This window comes from Bubalus kerabau, chromosome X, assembly GCF_029407905.1.
Source record: "Bubalus kerabau isolate K-KA32 ecotype Philippines breed swamp buffalo chromosome X, PCC_UOA_SB_1v2, whole genome shotgun sequence".
In the NCBI taxonomy this organism is placed as follows: Eukaryota; Metazoa; Chordata; class Mammalia; order Artiodactyla; family Bovidae; genus Bubalus; species Bubalus kerabau.
The window spans coordinates 121,834,869-121,862,221 of record NC_073647.1 but is presented as its reverse complement, the minus strand read 5'-3'; the positions used below and the strand labels follow the sequence as shown (position 1 = coordinate 121,862,221).

At 45.0% G+C, this 27,353-nt stretch overlaps 1 protein-coding gene across 7 annotated transcripts in view; it reads right to left on the bottom strand.

The window, feature by feature from the left end:
* The window catches only part of SRPX (sushi repeat containing protein X-linked), a 142,468-nt gene that overhangs the window by 51,346 nt on the left and 63,769 nt on the right, over nucleotides 1–27,353 (bottom strand). For all 7 annotated transcript variants that reach the window (XM_055563146.1, XM_055563147.1, XM_055563149.1 and 4 more), the window contains 5 exons: nucleotides 22,375–22,566; nucleotides 18,880–19,056; nucleotides 4,878–5,004; nucleotides 1,336–1,457; nucleotides 417–596 (listed from right to left, as the gene is read on the bottom strand). In XM_055563146.1, the coding sequence (XP_055419121.1) occupies nucleotides 417–596; nucleotides 1,336–1,457; nucleotides 4,878–5,004; nucleotides 18,880–19,056; nucleotides 22,375–22,566 (798 nt within the window). The remainder of the gene's footprint in view (nucleotides 1–416; nucleotides 597–1,335; nucleotides 1,458–4,877; nucleotides 5,005–18,879; nucleotides 19,057–22,374; nucleotides 22,567–27,353) is intronic.

The window sequence follows — 27,353 nt, the reverse complement described above, 5'->3', positions numbered from 1 at the left end:
TTTAGTGGTGGCAAGCAACTCCTCATTGTGGCATGTAGGATCTAGTTCCCTGATCTAGAACCCTGGCCCCCTGTATTGGGAGTGCAGAGTCTTAGCCATTGGACTGCCAGGGAGGTCCCAAGGGTGCAGACTTTGCTAATTCATAATTCTGATGATTTATAATGAACCCTGGGCTCCTACCTCCAGCTTCCTCCTTAGAGGACATGCGAGATAAATCAGCAGATGAGCAGAGGTGAAGGAGGAGAGTGGGAAAGATGGGCTGCCCAGTTACTGGAGGACTGTTTTCATCCAATAGATGAATATGGCTGGCCCTGAACCTTTCTAAGTATATAGAACAAAAGGCTCCCTGTCCTGGAAACCAGAACCAAAGGGGTTTCAGGGTCTGTTGCTGGCTGGAGAGAGAGCTGCCCTCGTACCTGTGCAGGTGGGCTCAGTGCCAGACCAAGCCAGGTTGGACTGACATACTCGGGCAGAGCTCCCCTGGAGCTCGTAGCCTCCGACGCAGGAGAATTCACACACAGCCCCATAATTATCGCCGTCACTGGAGCACTTCATGTAGCCGTTCTCCGGGGCGTGGAGCTTGCCGCAGCGTCTCACTGTGTGGGACACAAGCCCAGAGGGTGCTCAGTGCTGAGTGCCCCCCGCTCCACCACCACAAAGCAAGCAGGGAAGGGGAGGAGTCAGAAACACCAGCTTCTACACTGGGCAGGTGTGTAGGGAGGGGCAGGTGTGGCTATCTGCCAGTGGGTGTGCCTTAGGAGGGTCACTGTTCAAACCAACAAGACCACTGAGATAAACTGATTCAGCTCCCTGTGGTCTAGATGAGGAGGTTGAACCCAGAAGAGGAAGGAGTAAAGATGGCTAGTTATTAGCTACCCAAACCATGAAGCTCAAAGTAAACCTTAAAAACCTTTTTTTCCTAAAGGTTCTGGAACACCAAGAACACGGTCGGCTGGTGGGCTACCTAAGGGGCTCCTAACCTCCTTCATAGCAGGACTTATATAGGCTTTGGCTGGTCACTGAAGCCCAGGAGTGGAAAAGCTATTAAATACTATTGTTCTGGGACAGCCAGCGATGGGCTCATGTGAGATGAGCTTACTGCTCTCTCGGACTCCTTCAATCATCTGCCTGCACTCAACCTCATCTGGATTTGAATTGTGAAATTTAGGCAGTGAGGTGGCACCCTTCCCCTAGCCTCATGATCAGAGGCAAATGCAGAGCTGGCAAGTCTTCCTCTGACAATGGGCACTCACAGAAGGTTCTAGCTTGAGTCTCTGCTTCCCTTTGTTCTTAAAAAGAGAGGAAAAAAAAAAAGCCAAGCAGCAGTCATCTTACCTCTTACTTTAACTCGAAATTGGCAAGTGCCCTTGTTCTCGGCTCTGTCATAGACAGTATACTGGATCTTGTGGTCTCCTTCTGGAAAATGCGAGCCTGGGGGTGGGCCTTTTAGAATAACACTTAAAGGGGGAAAAAATCAGAAACACCAAAGATGATTGCTGTAGGCCCTAACAACAATCGGGCCGTGATGGCCTAAGGATCAAAGAGGACCATCATGGGTGTTTGTTGAGCACCCATTCTGTTCAAGATACAGAGACTCCAAGGGACTGCCATTAGGCCAGTTTTTTAATTCTCAAAGAAGAGAATTTCCTGAGCTTTACTTTGTTTTGGAAGTGCAGTTTGAGACCAGAAAATGGAAGTCCCCAGTTCCTGGGAAAATCAGACTGGTTTTTCTTTTTGTGATGTAGAACAGAGGATGGGAGACGCTGAGAACCCAAAGCTCAAGTCTTCCTTCCTTTGGTCCAAGGAAGACCCGAACTGTCACCCGATTGGGAGGATGAGGGAATTTTCTTTGAGGGAAATCATTTGAGAGGTTAGTCCCAGCAGTCACTGGCAATTTGGGCCTGCAGGGGGCGCTAGAACTTTCTCTGCTTTTTCTATCTCAGTGGAGACCTTTCCTGAGCAAAAGGCAAATTCACTGTGATTTCATGGTGACCATAATAATAACTCAAGTTATTATTATCTTTATTATTAGTTATTATTATTATCATTATTATTCTTTGTGCCGTGTGTGCTGAGTCACTCAGTCGTGTCTGACTCTTTGCAACCCCATGGACTGTAGCCCTACAGGCTCCTCTCTCTGTGGGGATTCTCCAGGCAAGAATACTGGAGTGGGGTGCCATTCCCTCCTCCAGGGGATCTTCCCAACCCAGGGATCAAACTCAAGTCTCCCTCATTGCAGGCAGATTCTTTACCTTCTGAGCTACCAGGGAAGCCCAGTATATAAACCTTACACATGTCTGGCGTATTTCTAGACATTATATATAATGTCTAGAAACACACACACACACACACATATACAGTAGTTTATTTAATCCTCTCAACAACCCTATGATGTAGGCATTATTATACCCATTTCACAGATGAGGAAACTGAGCCACCAAAAGATCAAGGAACCCACCCAAGGTCACAGAGCAAGGATGACTTCCACATCTTTCTTCTCAGTTGTCTGATAAGAATATCAGTAGGTACAATATGATCAATTGTTTTTCAATAGATAATTTCCCTTCTCTCTACACGTATGAGGAATGAAAAGAATATTGACTGACAATGTGCATGTGAAATTCTCACTGTCACCATTGAAGAGAACCTTCCACACAGATGGACAAGGCAGTTGTTTACAAGTATGCAGTGAGGGGTGTTACAAGAGTGCCAGACATCCCAGCATTACAGACGTGTCACTTTGGGCCTTAGGTGCTTTAAGGTCCTCATCAGGAAGCACAATTTAAAAGCAGATAAACCTGAGAGGAATCAGACTTCAAACATGAGTGGCCGCTTACCTCTTGGAGACTCTCTTTCATGTGTGACATGCAAATAACAGTCATAGGGCATAAATATGGAGCTCACAGGAAGCACTTGTCTCAGCACCTGACACTAGAACCTTCCCCCCACCCCAGAAGGGGACTACAGAACAGAAGCTTGCAAAAGACATGAGGAAAAGAAGAGAAATGCCAGAGAAGCAAGGAGGCCAAGCAAGAGCTGCAAAAGGGGAAAAGACAGCCTTCTCCGAACTCCTCATTCTGCTCCACAGCTCTGATGGCCCTGAGCTGTAGAATTTAGGAAGCCAATAGCTGCTCTGAACAGAGGGTTGGGGTTACTAAGATGCTCTTTCAAAATGTCACATTTCTAACTGTAACACACAGATTACCCACAAAAATGCCAAGGTGAATATCCTTGCTAGATAACTAAAGTCATCTGATGACCTGATATTGTGTGTATATTATACCACATTTCAATAGCAATCGCAGTTGTGAGAATCTAAGAATCTGTTATGGGCTAGGAGAAGGCCCAGGCATCGTGCTGGGTTCCAAAAGATTCAACAATTGTTAAAAGCCAATCCCTGACTATATCAAGGGCTTTCCAGGTGGCTCAGTGGTAAACAACCCACCTGCCTGCCAATGTAGGAGACCTGGGTTTGATCCCTGGGTCAGGAAGATCCCCTGGAGGAAGAAATGGCAACCTACTCCAATATTCTCCCTGGAGAATCTCATGGCCAGAGGAGCCTGGCGGGCTACAGTCCATGGGGTCACAAAGAGTTGGACATGACTGAGCACACACATGATGCATGACATGGTTATAGCAACTGTGACTTATATTTTTAATCCTCATCGCCTAAAGTTTCTCCTTAAGGGGTGACATATGTATGCAACAGAAAATAAATAATTTCTTAATACTCACACTTTATCTTTGAGGAATTACAAGCGGAAACATAACAAATATGATCTAAGCTATATGGTGGGAAAAATTATCAGGCTGTCAGAACAAAATGTCCTAGGGGTGAAAGACTGAGCCTCTTCCTAGAAGAAAATGTTCTGTTATGGCTAATATTGGCTTAGAAACATTTCCTCTTGCCCAGCCTGGGTTGACAGAATTCTAGAAAGCCTTGCCCTGCTGTATGGCTCACCAGGGGTAAGTCAGAGGTGTTCTTTGTCCACAGATGGAAACTCGGCGGGGAGGCCTAATAGGACCGTGTACTCTAAGGCATGGATGTGAATATGCTGACATAAAGTAGTGGCCCCCAGGGAACATGAGGGCCCATCCATAGCCACAGGGGCACAGGCGCAGCTGCTAGATTAGAACAACATGTGGCTGAACTTCACTGAAGGGAACCACCCATTTTTAAAGATTTTGGGGATGTATTTCAAACTATTTGTGCAGTTGGTCCTAGAGAAGGGGGTTGGGGTGGGGAAGAAGGACTTTTTTATTTACAAGTGGTTTAAGTGTTTAAGGTCATATATTAAAAAATTAAAAATCAAAAGTTGTGAAAGAAACAGGTGCCAAAAAAAAAAAAGAGAGAGATTTTGGAGTTCTGCCCTAAAACATACTCCCAGAGCACAAGGGGGCGACACTGAGCTCCACCTGGGAGACATAGGTTCCCAGGGAGGTGGTGGCTTAGGAAGGCCTGGGTAGGGGGCCTAGCACACAATGGCAGTGAGTCTTTCTGTGAATTAACCACTTGACTTCCTCTTCCTCCTTCTGTCCCTTTTCCTCCCTTCTCCCCACCACTCCTTCTGACTTCCTTTCTTTCCTTCAACAAATAGTTTACTAAGCAGCAACTATGTGCTAGGCATGGTTCTGGGCCTTAAGGATATGGCTTCAAACATACTCTAGTTGAGACAGGCAGTAAACAGATACATAAGTGAAGAATGTAGTATGCCAGACAGTGAAGAAAAATAAAGAAATGAATGAGGTGTGGCTGAAAGAGTGCTGTACCGAGTCCAAAAGCATACCCTGACCAGCAGATACACACTTCCTTATTCTTGGTAGTGAACTTCTCACATAAACGGGCAACCTCATTCCAGCTGCCAAGCTGCACTTACTCAGTGAGAATGCCATCTGCTGTGTCTCTTCCCTCGGGTGTCTCCCAGGACACTCGGACTGTCAGCTTGTTGGGTTCTGCAACGCGTTCCTTCACACTTGGACACTTGATTCTAGGAGGTTCGAGATCTGAAAATATAACCAGAATATTCTCACCATCATCAGGAAATATCAACCTGGGGTTCGACACCCAGCCCACCATTAGACATGCCCGAAGCTCTGCGCTGAGTTGTGTCCGACTCTTTGCGACCCCATGGACTGTGGCTCACCAGGCTCCTCTGTCCATGAGATTTCCCAGGCAAGAATACTAAAGTGGGTTGCCATTTCCTTCTCCAGGGGATCTTCCTGACCCAGGGACTGGACCCTTGTCTCTTGTATCTCCTGCACTGGCAGGCAGGTTCTTTACCACTGCACCATCTTTGCAAGGGCCCAAAGCTCTAGGTGCTCCCTATTTTTGAAGGGCTTCTTCACCCCTTCTGTATTTATCTTGTTTCCCTTCATCTTGCCCCTTCTTGTCTGCCGAGTTCAACTTTTTATTTTGTATTGGGATATGCATGCGTGTTCAGTCGCTTCAGTCATGTCTGACTGTTTGCGACCCTATGGACTGTAGCTCGTCAGGCTCCTTTGTCCATGGGATTCTCCAGACAAGAATACTGGAGTGGGTTGCCATGCCCTCCTCCAGGGGATCTTACCAACCCAGGGATCAAACCCGGTGCCTCCTGCATCTTCTGCATAGCAGGAGGGTTCTTTACCACTCAGCCACCAGGGAAGCCAGTATTGGGGTATAGCTGATTAACAATGATTGTGATAGTTACAGGTGCACAGCAGAGTGACTCAGCTATATGTGTGTGTGTGTGTGTGTGTGTGTGTGTGTGTGTGTGTACACATATATATGTACCCATTCTCCCCCAACTCCCCTCCTACCCAGGTTGCCACATCACCCTGAGCAGAGTTCCCAGTGATATGCCTGCTGAGTTTTAAAGACTGTGTGAGTACTTACCTGTGTATGGCTAAATCAGCAATCAGCTGGCCTTGCTAGCGTCTTGTAGGGTAATTTATCAGCTACGGCAACTTCTTCCCCACACTTCCAAACTCTGCCTGTTGACTTGGCAACATAGCAGTTACCCAACTAGAAATTATTCAGCCATAGTGAGTCCTTCCTGCTTTGAAGATAGTATCATCGGATACTAGAGAAAAGTGCCTTAGGTATCATCTGCTGCTGCTGCTGCTGCTAAATCGCTTCAGTCATGTCTGACTCTGTGCAATCCCATAGATGGCAGCCCACCAGGCTCCCCTGTCCCTGGGATCCTCCAGGCAAGAACACTGGAGTGGGTTGCCATTTTCTTCTCCAATGCATGAAAGTGAAAAGTGAAAGTGAAGTCGTGTCCGACTCCTAGCGACCCCATGGACTGCAGCCTCCCAGGCTCCTCCATCCATGGGATTCGCCAGGCAAGAGTACTGGAGTGGGGTGCCATTGTCTTCTCCTAGGTATCATCTAGTTTGATTCAATTCAAGGCAACAAATCTTTAATGAGTACCAGCCTTCCCCAAGGCATCATTTCAGCTGCTGGGCTTGGGCATGCAAAGGCAAGAGAATCATGTTATTCTCAGAGTTGACAGTCGGTTGAGAGGATTATGTCACCATATGTGAAATATGACACAAGGTAGAAAATTAACACTGCTCTAGGCTACATAAAAGTAAATGCTGTGGAGGCTTAAAGGAGTTACCCAATGCTCTCATTTTACAGATCAGGAAACTGAGCGTCAGACAGCATAAGTGATTTATTTAAGGCCAGGCATGGAAATAATGAGAATGTGAACTATAACCCAAATGAGAGCACTTGTCCTTAAAACAGACTTCCCTGGTGGCTCAGATGGTAAAGAATCTTCCTGAAATGCTGCAGACCCAGGTTCAATCCCTGGGTTGGGAAGATCCCCTGGAGAAGGGAATGGCAACCTACTCCAGTACTCTTGCCTGGAGAATTCCATGGATAGAGGAGCCTGGCGAGCTGCAGTCCTAGGGGTCCCAAAGAGTCAGACATGACTGAGCGACTAACACATGCACACACAACGTGAAATCACAAGAAGGGGGAATTCAAACTTTTACAAGTTTTACTTGATGATTTTCAACAGGCAGAGAATGTATTTTTAAGAAGTCAGAGTAAATTAACATTTCAATTTGCATTATCTTACATGTCAACTGCTAATTGTTTAAATACTACTATAGCCTGAATGAAAATGAAACGTCATTTGATTCTGAATTACAAACATTTCTGAGAGACTAAATGCACCAAGTCAAGTCTTCATATACTTTCTCTTGTGTCTTGTCCAATAACTCACTTTATTTAGGGTAAGAAATCATGAATAATTTGTTAAAAGTAGTGTCTTCAGCAATCCAAATTCATTTTCATTCAATGCCATGCTTCAGTGGAGTGTGAATTTACAGCCATAATATGCTAATCCTCAAGTGAATAACTATATTTTATTGAATCTAAGTCACCAATTGTGAGATGCATGCTAATTGCAGGGCTAGTAACTGAAAAAAAATATGCTTCTTAGAATTTATGGTTTATCAACGTGATGGTGAAATGAAAGCTGCTTTAAATGAGTTAGAGGTGTCTATTTTCAGTTGCTAAGATGTTAAAAAACAATCCTTTTTTGTTTTTACTATGATAGGTGATAGAAGACATACTTTTATAGTTCAGATGAACATTTTTCAGCTCTGGGTGAATCAGAAAGATATGTATATAATACCTGCCCCCTGCTGGCCAAATGTAGTCAGCAAGCTCATAATAGAAAGCATATTTATTTTTTAAAAAATTGAAGCCAAGGGACTCCCCTGGCAGTCCATGGTTAGGATTCTGTGCTTCCACTGAAGGGGGTGCAGGTTCAATCCCTGATCAGGGGACTAGGATCCCACATGCTGCATGGCATGGGCAAAAATATTTTTTAAAAGAGGCGTGCGTGAAAATGAATTATATCTCAACTAAAAATGCTGTACTCTGGCCCAGAGGTAAAGAACCTGCCTGCCAATGCAGGAGACACGGATTTGATCCCTGGATAGGGAAGATTTCCTGGAGAAGGAAATGGCAACCCACTCTAGTATTCTTGCCTGGGAAATCCCATGGAGAGTGGAGCCTGGTGGGCTACAGCCCATGGGGTTGCAAAAGAGTCAGGCATGACAGAGTGACTGAAAAACAATACTGAATCTAGAAAAAAAAAATTAAAGCCATAAAGGAGGGGAGGAGGAAGGGAAATAGATTTCAATATAAGATTACTTCGTGTTACCATATTACTAAGATCACTTAGTGTTACCATATTCCCTTGGAGCAACACTGTCAGAGTGAAAAGATATTCTTACCCTTTGTGTCGTGTAAACTAAACATCTAGATGATATGCTGGCTGGGTTGTTTTCCCTATAAACTAGACATATTGACACTGAGCAAACACAGCTCCAAATTAGGTTATCTGGATGAAGAGTCTCAGCTTCCCAAAGCCAGCTTCTGACTGCTAACAATGATCAGTCGAATTTGGCCTACTTTTTCAGAAGCGGTGTTCTTCCAAACAAGAACCAAGAGGAAATAAAGCACTAACAATAATAGCTAATATTTATTTACTGACCCTCCCCTACTTGCCCAGCCCAGGCGAGGTACCCTCCCTGACTTATTTCACTGAATTCTTGCCACCGCCCACTAGACTAAGTCTGGTTATTATCATCCCCATTTATAGTCTGGGAAGCCTTTCCTCTCTTTGGGAACTTCTTTGCAGTCTGGGATTTTAAGACATGATCACATATTTTTAAATTATTTTAATCAGTCGAAGACTTCTGTGTGTCTGCCTACTGCTGAGCTAGTTATTTTCCTCCATCCTCTGCATACACATTCTTTCCTGGTCATCACATCCACCTTCTCCATAAACCCTGGAAAAGCAGCAGCAGAGCGGGCTCCTGTCACATTCTCAAGCATCAGGCCCCCTTTTTCAGCTGATGAGACTAGCTGGCCTGCCCTTCAGCAGATGCTTCAGAAACTGAAGCCTATTATTACACAGCTGTGGCCATCACTGCTATTTCTACATTATTATAAATTTCCATGAAGGAAATAAACAAAGTTACTATAGCAACCTGATCACAATTCCTTGTTGAGTCAGAGTGCCCGCAGGGCCAGTTACCGTGTGGCAACCTGGCAACTCTGATGAACATCCTGGCCTCTGCCCCACTCACTGGAGACATCTGACAAACTGTCCCCTGCCTCTGTGCTCTAGTTTCTTCTCTGCCTATAAAATACCAGAAACAAACATGTTGCACTGTATCTACCACTGTTATCTGCAAAGCCTTGGGAACATTTACTATGTCTACCAGATAGATGGTGGAAATAAAAAAGAAGGTGAGGGCTTCCCTGGTGGTCCAATGGTTAAGAATTTGCCTGCCAATACAGAAGACACAGGTTTGATCACTGGTCCAGGAAGATTCCACATGCCGTGGAGCAAGTAAATCCACGTGCCACAACTGAGCCTGTGCTCCAGAGCCCAGGAGCCGCAACTACTGAAGCCCATTCACCCTAGAGCCCATGCTCTGCAACAAGAGAAGCCACCAGGATGAGAAGCCCATGCACCACAAGTAAAGAGTATCTCCCGTTCTCTGCAACTGGAGAAAATCCCATTTTGTCCGTTTCTTTAGAAGAAAAGAAGTTTTCCTGGGCCTGTGACCCTCCAGAATAAAGATTCTATTCCAAGCCTTGTTTCAAGTTATCTATGGCCATGGGATGGGTTCCACCAGTGAGCTGTGAGAAAAAGTGACATGTGCAACTTCTGGGTTGTGCTTTAAAAAGGTATGTGTGTGTGTGTGGCAGGAGGTACTCTCCTCTTTCTTTTTCCTCCACCCTGGTTTGAATGTGTATGAAGTGGTGAGCTGTGAACAGCCATCTTTGATTGCAGATGAAAGCTGCAAGTTGAGAGTGGAAGAACAAATGAGGAGGAGGTTGGGTCTAGGACACTGCCCGGACATTTATAAGAGAATGGAAGTTCTAACTTGCTTAAAGTATTATGATTTTGGCCTTATTAATATACCTGGAAGTAGGATATAAGCAACCACACCTGTTTTTTTCAAATTTGGTATGACATCTTCCAAGATGTATTTCACTAATGATTTCTAAGCTCTGATTTCTAACAAAGAATACTCTGGTGAATTTCCTGGGAAGGTGGCTACCCATAATCCCCTTATATACATGCAGTTCCTCCTACCAACAAAAGAATGGGAAAGACTAGAGTCTCTTCAAGAAAATAAGAAATATCAAGGGAATATTTCATGCAGAGATGGGCACAATAAAGGACAGAAATGGCAAGGACCTAACAGAAGCAGAAGAGGTTAAGAAGAGGTAGTAAGAAATCACAGAAGAACTATACAAAAAAGATCTTACTGACCCAGATATCCATGATGATGTGATCACTCACCTAGAGCCAGACATCCTGGAGTGTGAAGTCAAGTGGGCTTCGGAAGCATTACTAGAAACAAAGTTACTGGAGGTGACAGAATTCCAGCTGAGCTATTTAAAATCCTAAAAGATGATGCTGTGAAAGTGCTGAACTCAATTTGTCAGCAAATTTGGAAAACTCAGCAGTGGCCACAGGACTAAAAATTGTCAGATTTCATTCCAATTCCAAAGATGAACAATGCCAAAGAATATTCAAAATATTGCACAATCATGCTCATTTCACATGCTAGGCAAGGTAATGCTCAAAATACTTCAAGCTAGGCTTCAAAAGTACATGAACCAAGAACTTCCAGATGTAAGCTGGATTTAGAAAAGGCAGAGGAACCAGAGATCAAATTGCCAACATCTGTTGGATCATAGAAAAAGCAAGGGAATTCCATAAAAACATCTACTTATGTTTCATAGACTACAGAAAAGCCTTTGACTGTGTGGATCACAACAAACTGGGGAAAATTCTTAAAGAGATGAAATACCAGACCACCTTAACTGCCTTCTGATAAACCTATATGCAGGTCAAGAAGCAAGTTAGAAGCAAGAGGTAGAAGAACTGGACATTGAACAATGGACTGATTCCAAATTGGGAAAGGGGTACATCAAGGCTGTATATTGTCACCCTGCTTATTTAACTTATATGCAGAGTACATCATGAGAAATGCTGGGCTGGAAGAAGCACAAGCTGGAATCAAGATTGCCGGGAGAAATATCAATAACCTCAGATATGCAGATGACACCACCCTTATGGCGGAAAGTGAAGAGGAACTAAAGAGCCTCTTGATGAAGGTGAAAGAGGAGAGTAAAATATCTGACTTAGAACTCAACATTCAAAAAACTAAGATCATGGCATCCGGTCTCATCACTTCATGGCAAATAGATGGGGGAGAAAATGGAAACAGACTTAATTTTGTTGGGCTCCAAAATCACTGCGGATGGTCACTGTGGCCTCAAAATTAAAAGATGCATGCTCCTTGGAAGGAAAGCTATGACAAACCTAGGCAGCATATTAAAAAGCAGAGACATCACTTTGCCAACAAAGTTTCATCTAGTCAAAGTTATGGTTTTTCCAGTAGTCATGCACGGATGTGAGAGCTGGATCATAAAGAAGGCTGAGCGCCGAAGAATTGATGCTTTCAAACTGTGGTGTTGGAGAAGACTCTTGAGAGTCCCTTGGACTGTAAGGAGATCAAACCAGTCCATCCTAAAGGAAATCAATCCTGAATATTCATTGGAAGGACTGATGCTGAAGCTCCAATAGTTTGGCTACCTGATGCGAACAGCTGATTCATTGGAAAAGATCCTGATGCTGGGAAAGATTGAAGGCAGGAGGAGAAAGGGCAACAGAGGATGAGATGGCTGGATGGCATCACTGATGCAATAGACATGAACTTGGGCAAACTCCAGGAGATGGTGGGGGACAAGGAGGCCTGGCATGCTGCAGTCCATGGGGTTTCAAAGAGTTGGACACAACTGAGAAACTGAACAATAGCAACCTTCTACCAAGAAGTAGAGTCTGCCTCCCCTCCATTTGAATCTGTGCCTGGCTTGTAACTTACTTTGACTGACAGAATGCAAGGGAAGTGATTCTATGCCAGTCCCAGGCGTAGGCCCTTAAAGAGTCTGGCACCTTCTGTGTTTACCATCTCAGAAGCCAGCTGCCATCTAAGGAAGCCCAGTTATCTGACCTGAGAGGCCAAGTGGAGAAGGTGAGAAATGAAGGGAGAGAGAAAAAAGGGACTCAAATGTTAGCCAGCACAGTGACCTCTGAGTGAGATGCTGCACATGGGAGTGAAGCCATCTTGGCTCCTCCAGTCCCAGACATGCACCTTGGCCATTACTATGTGCAACAAAGGTGAACTGTCTCCACCAAGCCCTGCCCAAATCGCCAACCCAAACAACCATGAGCCATAACATGGTTGATTGAAGCCACTAAGTTCTGGGTGATTGGTTGTGCAGCAATAGATTACTGACACAAACATAAAATAGTTAGAGGTTGTTGATGGAGGGAAGAAGTGGTCATTTCCTGGCACAGGGAGAGAGTGACTAACCAAGGCAGAACAAATCTGGCCACTGAAAACTTCCCTCATTGCTTGCTTCCCCCAGCTAGATTGTAATCCATGTACATGTCCCTGAATAGGGTTTCCACTTCTCTGGCACCATATGAGATATTAAGAAACTTTCCCAATGGACCAAAGAGTTGAGAAGCAAAGAACTCCACAACTAGAAGTCACTATCTTCATCAGAAAGATGCCAAACTAAAACCTCACTGGGGATATACTACAGTGGTGTGGTAACAGTTTACCTGTTTAATTTGTGCTAAAAATCATGCCAGGTTAAAAAGTGGAGCAGTATCTTGGACTTCCAAGGTGGTAGTGTAACCACTGGAGACTTCATGTTTCCAATGCAGGGGACACGGGTTCGATCCCTGATCACAGAGCTAGATTCTACATGCCCTGGTTGGGCAAGTTCTACGTGCCATGCAGTGGGGCCCCCCCAAAAAAAACAACAAAGTGGAGTAGTATCTCAATCAAGCAACTTGTTGCAAAGCTGAAACTAGCTTCCTAAAAGTTTATAAATCAATGTGTATTTGTCAACCTGGGAAAAATTTTGTATGATTTCAGAGCATTTACAGCAATGCCCTGATACATTTATTCTCAGCCCCACGACGTTTGTATCCTCAACTGAATCTCTAGAAATAATACCATTCTGCCTAGCGAACTTCCTTGTGGGTCACTGGGTCAACTGAGCTGTCAGATAATTGGGAAGCTGGAAAAGTAGTCCATCAATTTGCATATCTAAAACTGCAAATTGAGATTTTTTTTTTTATTCCAGACTTCCGTTTGTGTTAACTCTCCAACTATTCTATTCCACAGGAAATATAAAATAAGCAGAGAGTAATTTCAGGAAGCAAGTTGGTTTGTACATGGTCTTTTGTTAAAACATCTCAATAGGGCTCCCTGTGTATCTGAAGATACTTGCTCAGTTTTCATTGTCCATGGGTTTTAAATTTACTTGAATTTTTTTTCTCTTCCTGTTGGCCTAGGGAAAAGTGTTGGTCCAAAGGAGAAGACCTGTAATTGTAACTGTCCATTGTTATATCTACATGCCAATGTAACTGGAAAGGACTAAAAATGGAAAGAAAGAAAAAAAATATACCCCAAAACAATAGTTGTTACAGTCTATGGGTTTGGTTTTTTTATATATATATATCATGGAAGTTGTGGCTGTCTAAATATTTTACCCTCCTGCAATTTTCAGTAGGTTTTTTTTTGTCTCCTACATTGACTTATTTCTATCTATATCTGTTTTTAAAATAACCATGGACATTGAGTCTACTGCCAGAGTGTAGGCTGCCTAAGAGAATAAATTTTGACTTGTGGTCCTTTCAAATTAGCCAGACCACAGAACTGACCACCTCAGCATCAAAAGCCAGCCCAGGGTTCTCTCTTCCCTCCAGATCTGAAGGAGAACCGGACGGACTTTCTCAGCACTCAGCACAGCTGGGCCTAGAGGCATTGCTCAAGGCGGTGTAGAAATCTGAGAATTCCTTGGCCACCATGTGTCAGCTCCTAAACTAGGCTAAGGCGCCGAGCTGTGCTCACAGACCCCCGAGCCCTGCCAACACACCAAGTCAATAAACTCATTTAGTAATACATTGAAAGCCAAAGAGTTCATGACATCCCTGGAGTGAAATTCACAGGGGACAAACTCCAGCTTCTCTGTCACAGAATCAAAGAAAGATCTGCTTGCTTGCTGTGTCTTATTTCTCTTGTTTTTCCTGGGAGCTCACTGATCACTGATCTCCTTTTTACCCCCCACATTGCATGCACAAATTCCCCTACCCCCAAAGATGCCTGAACCTTGCCCTGTCCCGCTCTAAGATCAATCCCCTGGAATTGGGGTTCATTTCTTAGTTTTTTCTCTCTCCCTCTGGGAAGGTTCCAGGCCCATCTGGTCCGGCTTAAGACATGCTTGTTGCTTTTTGAGAACAATCAGCAATTTCTTTCCATTGTTACGCACAATCTGGACATCTGAACACTGTGATCCCTGGAGGATTCTGCCAGTGCTTGCTCAGCAGGGAGATTTTCGAGTATCTCCTCCCCTCCCATCACCTCTACCCCTTCCGATGTGAGGGAACAGACATTCAAAGAGGGGGGTGGGAGGCGGTGGCAGTGGAGAGGAGTGTTCTGAAGAGCTAGCTTGCACACTCCAAGTCACCGGGCAGCGAGTGAAAGCAACATCTGGGAGGGGCTCTTCTGACCTCAACATCTGGCCTCAGGTCATGTCCTTCTAGAAAAGTGCCCAGAGCTCACAGCCTGAGCACTATCCTACATGCATGGCTGAGCAGGCCCGCTTTGCAGGCTCCTCCTCACTGAGAACTACAGTGATTTACAGGGAGATGTCTAAAACCTCAGAGCAAGGCTGCTGAGGACTTCCCTGGTGGTCCAGTAGTTGGGAATCCGCCTGCCAGTACAGGGGAGACAGGTTCGAGCCCTGGTCCGGGAAGATTCCACATGCCTTGGGGCAACCAAACCTGTGTGACACAACTAGAGAGTAGCCCTCCACTCAGCACAACTAGAGAAAGTCCACGTGCAGCGACAAAGACATAGTACCACCCAAAAAATAATAAATAAATAAAAGGAAGTAAAAGGCTTCTGTGGCACAGATTCTGTTGGCACTCAGTTTTTTTTTTAATCATTGCTTGCACTGAAATCTTTACTGCCTGTACTGAAATTCTCAAATTGACATGTCTTGGACTCCTCCTGCCAGCTGGGTGCCAGCTAGCTTTGCCAATGGGAGGCACTCCCATGAGGACAGAGGGCAGGAGGAAGAGGGAAGCCATTAGGCTTCTGGTAGGGGCTTTCATGAAGGTTTCCTGGGCTCCTGACTTCATTCTCATCCATGATGGTGTCAGCTGCAGACATGTCAGCCTCAGGGTGAGTTTATGGACTTTGGGTAACACCACGAGGCCACTTTTGCTCCCCCCAGCCCTTGGTTGGGATGGATTTCTGCTCTAACTAATCTCTAGATGGCGTAGTGCTAAAGAATCTGCCTGCCAATTCAGGAGACGCTTCCCTGGGTCAGGAAGGTTGCCTGGAAAATCTACCCACTCCAGTATTCTTGCCTGGGAAATCCCATGGACAGAGGAGCCTGGCAGGCTACAGTCCATGGAGTCGCAAAGAGTCGGACACGACTGAGTGCACACACACATAATGTCTAGCAACAGTCTTTTTCCTCTTTTGTTCCTCCAGCCCTTCCTATATGTTTGTAACCACTGCCCTGTATTAATGTCTCCTCTGTTGGAAACACCTATAGTGGTTTCTATCTTCCCAATCACTGATCAACTCAAACTCCCACCTAAATCGTAGAAAAAGAGAAGCCAGGAATAAATCCGAGTCAGTTATCTGAGAAATTACTTGGACCTGGTGCTCTTGTTAAGATGGATATAAGGTAAAGTCCGGGCCTGTGATATAGAAGATGTAGAAGGCTCACATCTCGGGTCAGTCCCCTGGCTATAACTGAGGAAAAAGGATGACCGATGCTGCCAAGGGAGACAGTGGACAGTGGTACTGTCATGAAGACACCGTAGGACCAAGGCCAGAGAAGCTGTTGTACAACTGCCCCCAGAGGGCAGCATCCAGTTTCAGTCACATCCCTGAATTGTCTGCCCAGATGCTGAGCTGTCAGGAAGGAGTCCTTGGGGGAATGGGCAGGCGCAGACCGAGCTGAATGGTTCTCTGCAGGATGGGCAGACCCAAGCAGGGTAGGAGCCAGGCTCCTGCGGTCAGCTGCCTTGCCATCTCTGTGCCAGAGCTGTCTCTGGATTCAGGGACTTTGAGCCTAAAAGCCCGGAGACATAGGCTTGGCTCTATGCAACATCAACAAAGTCAAGGCCTTATCTGCAGAAGGGGGATTGGACTAGAATGTTCTGTTAGGCTAGGTCCTGGCAGCGCTAACACATTATGAGTCAACAGTCTCCTGGGATAGTAGTTTTCAATTACCTGGATTAGTTTTGGAAAAATGCCAGGGCCCCAGATACTCAGATTTAAACTGCAGCTAGAGTTAAAAACCACTGTCCCAGAGCAGTCTACCTCAACTTTAAAAGGACATAGGAATCCCTTGGGGATCTTCTTACAATGTGGCTTTCGATCTGTTGGGTCTGGGATAGGACCCAAGAGTCTATATTTCTAACAGGCTTCCTGCTGATGCTCAAACTGCTGGGCACTATTTTGTGTTAAAAGGTACTAAGTGTTGTGTTAGTTGCTCAGTTGTGTCTGACTCTTTGCGACCGTATAGACTGTAGCCCGCCAGACTCCTCTGTCCATGGGATTCTCCAGGCAAGAATACTGGAGTGGGTTGAAATTTCCTTCTCCAAAAGGTACGAAAGTTCTTCCCAAATTTGATGTTCCAAGGCAGGTTCTCAACCTTTAGAGCATCAGAATGTCCTGGAGGGCCTGTGAAAATGCAGATTGCTAAGCCCCACCCCAGCATCGACAATCCTGCAGGCCTAGAAATGTGCATTTCTAAAGCTTCTGGTCAGGAGCCCACACTCTCTGAGATCCACTGCTCTCAGATGATGGTCCTGAGTCTGGTTATGCATGAAAATCACCTGGGAAGCTTTTATAAATGCCACTTGCCTCCTCCAGCTATCCCAACATCAGGCTAACTGAATCAGAATCTCTAGGGTAAAACCAAGGTGCGTTGTTGTTCAGTCATTAAGTCATGTCTAACACTTTTGCAACCCCATGGACTGCAACCCGCCAGGCTCCTCTGTCCATGGGATTTCCCAGGCAAGAATACTGGAGTGGGTTGCCATTTCCTTCTCCAGGGGATCTTCCCAACCCAGAAACTGAACCCAGGTCTCCTTCATTGCAGGTGGATTCTTTACTGCTGAGCTACTGGGGAAGCTCCAGGATCAAGGCATGGCTAGGTTCTAAAAGATACTCAGGTGATTCTAGTAAGTAGCCAGGGTGGGTATCCACTGCTCAGAGATGGGTGATTCTCAAAGAAGGGGTGATTTTTTCTCCTCCCTCTCCTCTTCCCTCCAGAGGACATTAGACAATGTCTGAAGACATTTTTGGTTGTCACACGTGGGAGCTGGGGAAAGATGTCATTGGCATTTAGTGGGTAAAAGCCAAGGCTCTAAGCATTCTAGAGTGCAAAGGACAGGACCCCATGACAAATAATTATCGGATACCAGATATCCATTGTTCCAAGATTCAGAAATCTTGTCTAGAGCGGGGTCTAGCAGAACCCCAGAATCTGCCCCAGATCTCCTGAAGCAGAAGCTACATTTTTACCAAGGTTCCCAGGTGATCCCCAAGCTGGAGAAGCACTGTCTTAGATCAGTGGCTCTCTCTTTAAGCTCTTCTAAATGCCCTAGAAGGCTCCTTAAAGTGCCAAGTGCTGGGCCCATGCCCAGAGTTTGTGATTCAGCAGGTCTGGGGTGGGGCCCTGAATTTGCATGTGTAAAGAGTTACAGCGAGGACTTCCCTGGTGGCACAGTGGATAGGAATCTGCCTGCCAATGCAGGGGACACGGGTTCGAGCCCTGATCCAGGAAGACTCCACATGCCACAGAGTAACTAAGCCTGTATGCCACAACTGAGCCCACACACTGCAACTACCAAGGTATGTGTGCCCTAGAGCCTGTGCTCTGCAACAAGAGAAGCCTGCACACTGTCAACCAAGAGTAGCCCCTGCTCACTGCAACTAGAGCAAAGCCCAAGAGAGGCAACGAAGACCCAGTGCAGCCAAAAATAATTAATTAAAAAGAAAAAAAAAAAAAAGATTTCCAGCGAGGCTGCGGCCAAGGCTCCCCAGAACCACAACTAAAAACTACTACCAACAAATCCAGAGTCAGGGAAGACAGCCAAATCCCTGCCAGTTTAGCACACTGAGCATTTGCTGATTCCCAGAGTTGCTAACAAAGGAACTATGTCTGTGGGCTGAAAGACACAGAGCTGCTCTCCGCAGGACCATCCAGCCAAATGTCAACAACTCTGCTCAATGCTACAGGGCACACCCCGGAACTAAAATAGCAGGATTGCCCCGCACCTCTCTCTGCTAGCCTCCAGCTGCCTCAATCACAATCCGAGAGAGAGACAAGTCACGGGAAAGCCATGAGCTGTGAAGTCAACTCAAGCAAAGAGACTGAGGCTAGATCTGTGCTGAGCCAGAGAAATAGGGATAAAGAAAACCACGGAAAGCAAAACTGGGCCCTTAGGCTTTACACATGGAACACAGGTGTTGCCTTTAAAATCCACTTTATGGGGACTTCTCTAGTGGTCCAGTGGCTAAGTCTCTGTGCTCCCAATACAGGGGGCCCAGGTTCCATCTGTGATCGGGGAACTAGATCCCACGTGCTTCAACCAGGAGTTTGCATGCAGCAATTTAGGGATCCTGCATGCTGCAACTAAGACTGGGTGGAGATAGATACATAAAAATTTTAAATCCACTGTATGGACACCCCCTGCTCCTCCCAAAGTAGGTGCCTCCTGAGGACTGGTGATATTTTCTTACCAACACAGGTGGCTGGTTGGCCGCTCCAGGCCTTGTTGTCCATACACCTGACTGTCTGCTCCCCTTTCAGCGTGTATCCTGGCGAGCAATAGTACTCACACTGGGAGTTAAAGTAGGCACCGTCAATGCACTTAAACCCTCCATTCACTGGCATGGCAAGGGTAGGACATCGCTTTTCTGAAAAAGAGAAAACCAGAGATTCAGCATGTCTTAGTTTTTGTCACGGAGTTTCAGAGTCCAGAAACTGAAAGCATAGGCGGAAGTTAACTGAAATAAAGCAGACAGAAGTCTGAGAAAAGATGGATGGTGTCACCAAGCAGGACGCCATGGGGCCTTTGGGGAGGCAGACTTCTTCCCATATCCTCCACGCTAACTCCTCTCTGAAGACCCAGATAATAGTATCTGACGCATATTCCCTGAGTTTTTCAAATGCTAAAACCACCACCAAGTGGGCACAATGAACTACTTGATGACCTGAGACCCCTGGCGCCTATAATGTTAACCGCCCTGTTACCTCACCATCGATCAAAGAACTGTGCATGAACTTTTCATGTACCCTGAGACCCACGCCCCCTCCACACACACACCTGGCCTTTAAACAGGCTGTGCTAAAATCCTTCGGGCAGTTGGGAGGCGGGGTGAGTTTGGGCTCGAGACACTGATTCTCCTTGCTTTGTCCTGCAATAAACCTTTCTTTGCTCCAAACTCCGATTTGGAGTAAGATTGTGCTTCCAGGGGAGACCAGTGAAGGGTAGGGGAGGCAGGACGGGAAGAGGAGGAAGGGGGGCAAGCTGGTATCTCAGGCCAGGTGAGCCTCAGCCTGATCTCGCAGGGGAGCCCTGGAGCACGATTGACACCTGAGTCTGCCCTGCCTCCAGGCATGGTAGCTGGGCTTTCAGAATCCTTTACCCGTCAGTAGTACTAGGCAGCTAGAGGCTGCCCATGGGGGATGCTCTCCCTGTTAGGATGGAGAAAACTGCTCTAAAGGAGCAGAGCCTCTTCTTCCTCAGAGGAAGGTCAATCGATGGTACAAGTCATGAAGAGCAACTGGCAGTGGGGCATCCAGGACACCTGGGAGAAGCACACACTGTCCAGGATAGTCACCCAAACGGCATAGTTGCCTAAATAGACTGGGTCACACAGCTGCAGCCCCAACCCCAGTTTCCCCAATAGTTAAAGGCACCCATATCAACAGTGTTGTTGCAAAAGCTGCATGTATGTGAAACGCTTGGTACCCAAGTGCTCCATTCATGACAGCGGTCTGGAAAAGCAACGGCACCTCAAATGTGCTTCAACCATGCTGTGCAATGTGCAGTTTCCCAAGTGAGATAGAACTTCTCAGGAAGCTCAAAGTCAGCCCCTGAAATGTGCTTACAGTCTTCTCCCCGGAGGCCTGGTGCCTTTCAGGGAATGAGCATCATTCAGGGGGTAATTCTTCCCTGCCTCCCTAAGTTCTACCTCTTGGAGGAGCAATTTTCTCTACTACCAGTAGTCCAGGGCAGAGCACCATTTTTTTGTTGTTGTTTTTTTTTTTTTGAGAGGGAAATAAAGTTTATTAGAGTGGGAGATGCTGACAGAACAGCGGGCCAACTCAAGGGAGAACCGACATTGAACAGGGGAACTTAGTCCACTTTTATACCCAGAGTACAAGGAGTGGGATAGGGATCTTGTGGGTCATTTGCTGATTGGATGAAGCATGTATACTGGGTGGGGGGAAGAGTAAGGCAAATACCTTCTCCCTATGGGGCAAGAGGGAAGACAGGTTATACTGATCAGGAGGACCTGAAATCCGTTAATAATTACAACATGGGGGAGAGAAGGACGCTAAGGGTCTGGATTTTCTGTTCCTGCATTCCAAGGCCCTCCTTGGTTTTATCTGCTCTTTCATCCTTGGGTCACCACAGAGTCCTCAGTTTGGCTCAGATAAAACTCTCTTCTATTCTATTATAGATTGTTTATTGATTATTTTCATTGACACTGGTGAGGCAAATCTTTTCTTCCCTGGTTTCTTGGCCATTTGCATTTTCTCTTTTATGTTGCACCTGGTTTTGATTTTTGCCCTTTTTTGTAGTGTTTTCTTTTTCCATTTGCTTACTGATTTGTTGTTGTTCAGTCACTCAGTTGTGTCCAACTCTTTGTGACCCCATGGACTGCAGCATGCCAGGCTTTCCTGTCCATCACCAACTCCCAGAGCTTGTTCAAACTCATGTCCATTGAGTCGGTGATGCCATCCAAACTTCTCATCCTCTGTCCTCCACTTCTCCTCCTGCTCTCAATGTTTCCCAGCATCAGAGTCATTTCTAATGAGTCGGCTCTTAGCATCAGGTGGCCAAAGTATTGGAGCTTCAGCATCAGTCCTTCAAGTATTCACAATTGATTTTCTTTAGTATTGACTGGTTTGATCTCCTTGCAGTCCAAGGGACTCTCAAGAGTCTTCTCCAACACCACATTTCAAAAGCATCAATTCTTTGGTGCTCAGCTTTCTTTATAGTCCAACTCTCACATCCATGCATGACTACTGGAAAAACCATAGCTTTGACTAGACAGACCTTTGTCGGCAAAGTAACGTCTCTGCTTTTTAATATGCTGTTTAGGTTGGTCATAGCTTTTCCTCCAAGGAGCAAGAGTCTTTTAATTTCATGGCTGCAATCACCATCTGCCTCCCATAAAGCAGGAGCTTGGAGGTGGGCCAGAGCACCATTCTTGCACTTATACTGTGGTTTACTCCTCTGCCTGCTGTCTCTGATGCTGTTCCGTGAGACCCCTGATGGCAGATGACCCTTGATGGTAGAATGTGTCTTATTTCTCAATCCCCAACACCTTTTCAGGGTCCAGCACTCATTAAACAGACATAATATAGTGTGAAACAATCCTCTGTTCTCTCCCCTTGTCCAAACAGCCAATCACACCTCTCTGTCTGAAATGTGTCATCTTACTTCTGCCACATTTTAGGAACACATTGGCTTCTGCTCACAAAGGAGTTTTTCTCGTCACAGCCCACAAAACATTCAGTAAAAATCCTTGATCTCAGGGCAAAAGAACTTAGGCCCCAGGACTTCCCTGGTGGTCCAGGGGTTAAGACTTCACCTTCCAATGCAGGGGGTGCAGGTTCAGTCCCTGGGTGGGGAGCCAAGATCCCACATGTCTTGGGGCAAAACAAAACAAAACAGAAAACAGAAGCAATACTGTAGCAAATTCAGTAAAGACTTTAAAAATGGTCCACCATCAGGGACTTCCCTGATGGTCCAGAGGCTAAGACTCCATGCTTCCAATGCAGGAGGCCGGGGTTCAATCCCTGGGAACTAGATCTAGTCAGGGAACTGGATCTCATATACTGCAACACAGCCAAATAAACAAAACCAAATAACTAAAAATCCAAATAACAACAACAAAAATGGCCCACATTAAAAAAAAAATCTTTAAAACAAACAAACAAAAAAAGAACTTTGGCCCTGATTGGCCCTGAGGTCTCCCACACGGGGCCAGGCTACTCACGCTTGCAGATGACCTTGTCCGACCACCGTTTGTTTGACTGGCAGATCACCTGGGGAGAGCCCTGCAGCTCATAGCCCTTCTGGCAGCGGATGTCACACCTGGTTCCCAGGGTTGTTTTGTAGTATCCTCCTTGAGGGGCCCTGCAGTACACATCCCCGTACTTCACCTTGATGGGGGAGCACCATGGGATGTCTACAGGGAGCAGAAACAAAGCAAAAGGAGAAACAGAAAATGACATCTTCAGAAAATGTGTCTTTTTCAGTCTCAAAGTCCCTGACTGGCTGCATTCCAGATGTTGGACCTCCAAATAGTGCCCTGTGTCTTATAAGGTATCTCTGGGTGGGGAGGTTATGATCACGGGATTAGGCGTCAGATATATCTGAGTATGGGTCTAGGTTCCTTCATTGGTGGCTGTGTGATATTGGGCAAATTACTTAACCTCTCTGAGTGGATACTCCTAACTATGTCATAGGACTCTTATAAGGACTGAAAAAAATGCATAGGAAGCAACTAGCACAGTGCCTAGCACATAGTAAATGCTCAATGAATGCTTGTTCTTTTGAATATTTCCCTTGACTAGAGACAGAATTCTCTTGAGAGCAACTGTTACCATTATGAACTCTAACCCCAACCATCCATATATGACAGCAGGGAGTTAATAATTGGTCAATTTAGATTTTTTTTCCAAGTTTGTATCATAGTCACTGTAAAAACACGTAATCCCATCTTAATGAGTGTGGATACAGCAACAATTTCCAGGGTTTTGCCACAGGATATAATTTGGGCTTAAAGTCACAGAACAGGGACTCCCCACCGGGAAGCAACCTCCCTTTTCAGATGTCTGCAGTTAAGCCCCCTTCAGGTAAGAGATGACACCCTTCTCCAACGGCAAAGCTCCAGGGTGTTTTGATTTCGGTCTTGTAGTTGCCCAGAGTACAGCTTAGGGCGACACATACTTTAGAACCTCTCCCTGGGCCTTTAGTAGGTGCACACGGAGAGCCATAAAATGAGCAGGACAAAACTAGCTCCTGGAAAGTTCCCACAGTGCCCACTACACATCAGTGGGGACCAGAGATGAGCTCCCTCAAGTCTGTCAGGTTCTCCATACCCTGAACAGGTGTCCCCTCCCCGCTGCTGCCATGCTCCTCACTTTCCCCCCAGCACCTGAGCTGTCAGTGAGTGAGGTTCGTGCGCCATCATGTGGCCACGCAGGAAACTCCCTATTTGACTTGTGTTTCTGGCTGCTACTCAACCATGAAAACCAACAGTCCTTCCTGTCCAGGTCTCATGCATAGACTGTTTTCCTTTTTTTAAAACTTATGTGCTTTGACATCGCCTTTGGCTAATATTTTCATCATATTATGCTTTGCAGGCAGCTGCAAATGGGTGCTAAGGTAGAGACTCAAGCAGTATTTCCTGGACTTCCTTGGGAGAAGTGTTGTCCCAGGCTCAGTCTAGAGTTGATTAAGTTTGACCACGTGGATACAGACTTGCAGGAGCTTATACCAGGCCTCCAGCCCTTTCTGGAATGAAGTTTCCTTCCTCTGGGGTTTACACATCCAGTCTGTATGTGCTAACATTTTAAAATGAGAAAAATCTGACCCTGAAGTACAAAACAACAGACTATCTCCAGTATTTTCTTCTAAGTATAAAATAATTTTTGAACCGATTTTAAATGTTTCAGTTCTTTCTTTGGTGATGGCTCCTGGTAAGCCACGAAGTTAAGAGATTTCAAGATCACAGGTAAATGAAAAGCCTTTGGGGGTATGTTTGCTTAGTACTGCCAAGCTGTGGATATTTCTTCTATAATCAAAAAGTCCTTACGATAAATTCTGAAAAAATCCATAGATGCCTACCACTCCAAGACTTGGAACCTATTGGTTTCTATGACTACTAGAAGTGATGTATATTTCTCCCTCCCTATTTCTGCCTTTCTTTTCTAACTGTAATAAGAAAGACCACCCACAAGGAAACTCCAAAATGTACTTAGTGTTTTAAAGCTCAAAGAAGCACTTTGTATAGTCCACAAAGGACTTCCACAGTGTTAGATCTTAAAAGTCATCTGTGGCCTTACCTCTTTGTCTTTGTCCTCTTTTCCCCATCCCCTTTCCCTAACTCTCCCACTACTTCACTTCCTCTAAGTTCCCCTCTGGACTGCAATGCTTCTGTGCTTCTCTAGTTCCAGCCTCTTCTGCCAACTGGTCCCCTTCACTGCCCTTTTGTCACAATCTCACAGGCCAAACTGAAATCCTGGACTGAGAACTGGGCTCCAGAGAGAGCAAATGAAATCCCCATCAGGGCAGAAGGGTGATGAGGTGAGAAGGAATATGGGAGACCCAGAGGGAGGTGATGAAAACTGTGAGCTAGTAGCGTATGGTACTCCTGCCTGGAAAATCCCATGGATGGAGGAGCCTGGTAGGCTGCAGTCCATGGGGTCACAAAGAGTCTGACACGACTGAGTGACTTCACTTTCACTTTTCACTTTCATGCATTGGAGAAGGAAATGGCAACCCACTCCAGTGTTTTTGCCTGGAGAATCCCAGGGACGAGGGAGCCTGGTGGGCTGCCGTCTATGGGGTCACACAGAGTCGGACACGACTGAAGTGACTTAGTAGCAGCAGTAGCGTATGGTAGATACTGGGCAAAGTCAAGAGGACTGGGCTCATATTATCTAACTCTATCATCTCCTAGTAATTCAAAACACTTTTCAGGGACTCAGGTTCCTAACCTACACAAGTAAGGAATCTGATGAAATTATTTTAGAAGTCCCATCTATTGCATTGGACAAAACGTTCATTTGGGTTTTTCCCTAAGATGGTACAGAAAAACTTGAATGAACTTTTTGGGCAACCCAATACAATGTTTATTTTTATTCTGATCAAATTTTATACCAGTTTGAAAATGTCCAAAAAAAGTCCCATCTAGCTTTGCAATTGTATGATTCAGATTCAAATTCAAATTATGCCTCTCTGCCCTCCTACCCATCTCACACCCACGCCTACCTCCTTACTCCTTCTGACTGATAATTTTGTGTAGTCTCTCATAATCCTTCCAACTAAAGGCAAATCCTTTTTACATTATGGGTCCCAATCATAATTCCACAGATTTACAACCTGGAAGGGCATCCAATTCTCTACTCATTTTTCACTCAAATGTTGAAAACACTCACATCCTCCAGCCTTTGGACTTTGATGTGAGGTTAGGAAGTACAGGGTCTTAGAGTAAATTAATGTCAGGCAGCAGACCCACAATGCTTAGCACACATATTACGGTTGTCTTTTCCCCAACTGTGCCCAGGACAAATGTTTAAGGCTAGCAGGTACATTACAGAATGATGGGCATATACATGTATCACAAATTCACATATTTCAGTACAACCAGGCCATTAGCAGTTTTCTTTTTTTTTAATTAAGATATTCTGAGCCTTCACACAGCTAAAAAACAGTGCTGGCTACCTATCCAAAAGCTGTGCTGTTCTCAACATGTGGAGGAAAGAATCTTGTTTTTATTTTTTTTCAAAACGAATTTCTTTTGGATTACTTCCCAAGACAAATCTTTGGAAGGTATTTTGACATTTTAACAGCCCTGCAGTGACAGTAATGAAAAAGTCACTGAGTGACTTGAATTTGAAGTGCATGCAAATACCATGAAGTACGTGTGTATTAAATGATTCTTTTTGCTGTACAGTGGAAAACAAATCAACTTCATAAATTAACTATGCTCCAATAAAAATTAATTTTTAAAAATAATTTTAAAAATAAATGTTTTAAAAAGTGAATTAGCAAAATGTTTAAAATAGAGATTTACAGAAAGGACGCTCTTATGCTGCTTCAATTAAGACAGTTTATTTAGGAAGAAACTTAAAATTGATTCTTCTGGAAAGCTTTCTCATCTCCCTGGGCCATTTTGGAGTTCCTGGGGGTAAGCAGTATCATGTAGCAGACTGATGAACCACTAGTAAACTCTGGATGTTGAGCTAAAACATGGAGTTTAGACCCAAACATAATCTTTGCTAACTGTGTGAGCCTGGGCAAGTCACCTCCCCTTTCTAATCTGCGTTTCCTTCATCTGTAAATAAGTAACAATATATCTCTACATGTCTTCCTCCTCCCCTCCATTAGTGTGAAGACAGAATAGCATTCCAAGTAAAAGAATCAAAAGCAAGGCTTGCCACATTAAGTATTGGTTACATTTCATATCTTCTTTCTTTTATACATTATGATTTATATCATAAATTTTATTCCAAAAACAGAGTACATACTCTGTGCCAGACACTGTGTAGGGGCCTGAGGATCTACAACTAACCCCCTGGTGAATAATGGTTTGCCTCTAAGTTTTAGAATTTAAAAATAACTGACAATGAAAACAATTCCCTAAGAAGTATATATTCTTAAACGTTTTAGGTGAGTTCTAGGGCAGGTACATATTTTGGCCATCTGGTCTACCTTCCATACATCCAATTCTGTGAAGGGAGGATGAAGACTGGGAACAATGATCCAAGGGCACTACACAATGCCTCTTGTACATGTGAAGGGTCACACGGGCACACATGTGTTTTAGGAAGATTTTTTTAAAAACTCTCAATCAATTAAGTGTTACGAATAGGAAAACCACCTTACTCCAAACAACTCATTAACAAGTCTGTGCTTTAATTGGTTAATTCCTGAGGCAATAATACAGGAGCTATGGATAGGAATAAGTATTTGTACTCACAGGTCATAAGCAACCATGGAATATCATGGGAAACACACCTGGACATAGGTACCAGTCATTATATTAGAAAGGTTGTTCACTTGTGTAGAAAACAACTGAAGGACTTTCTCCAACCAAAGAATGGCCAGTACTACCCTGATCTTCCTATAAGTCAGATACATCATGACAGATCAGGGGAGTGCTCTTGCCAAAATATAGACAAATTTCCTGGACAAAAGGCCATGATGGAACTTTATTAAGCACTTTTATTCAAATTATTTCTCAAA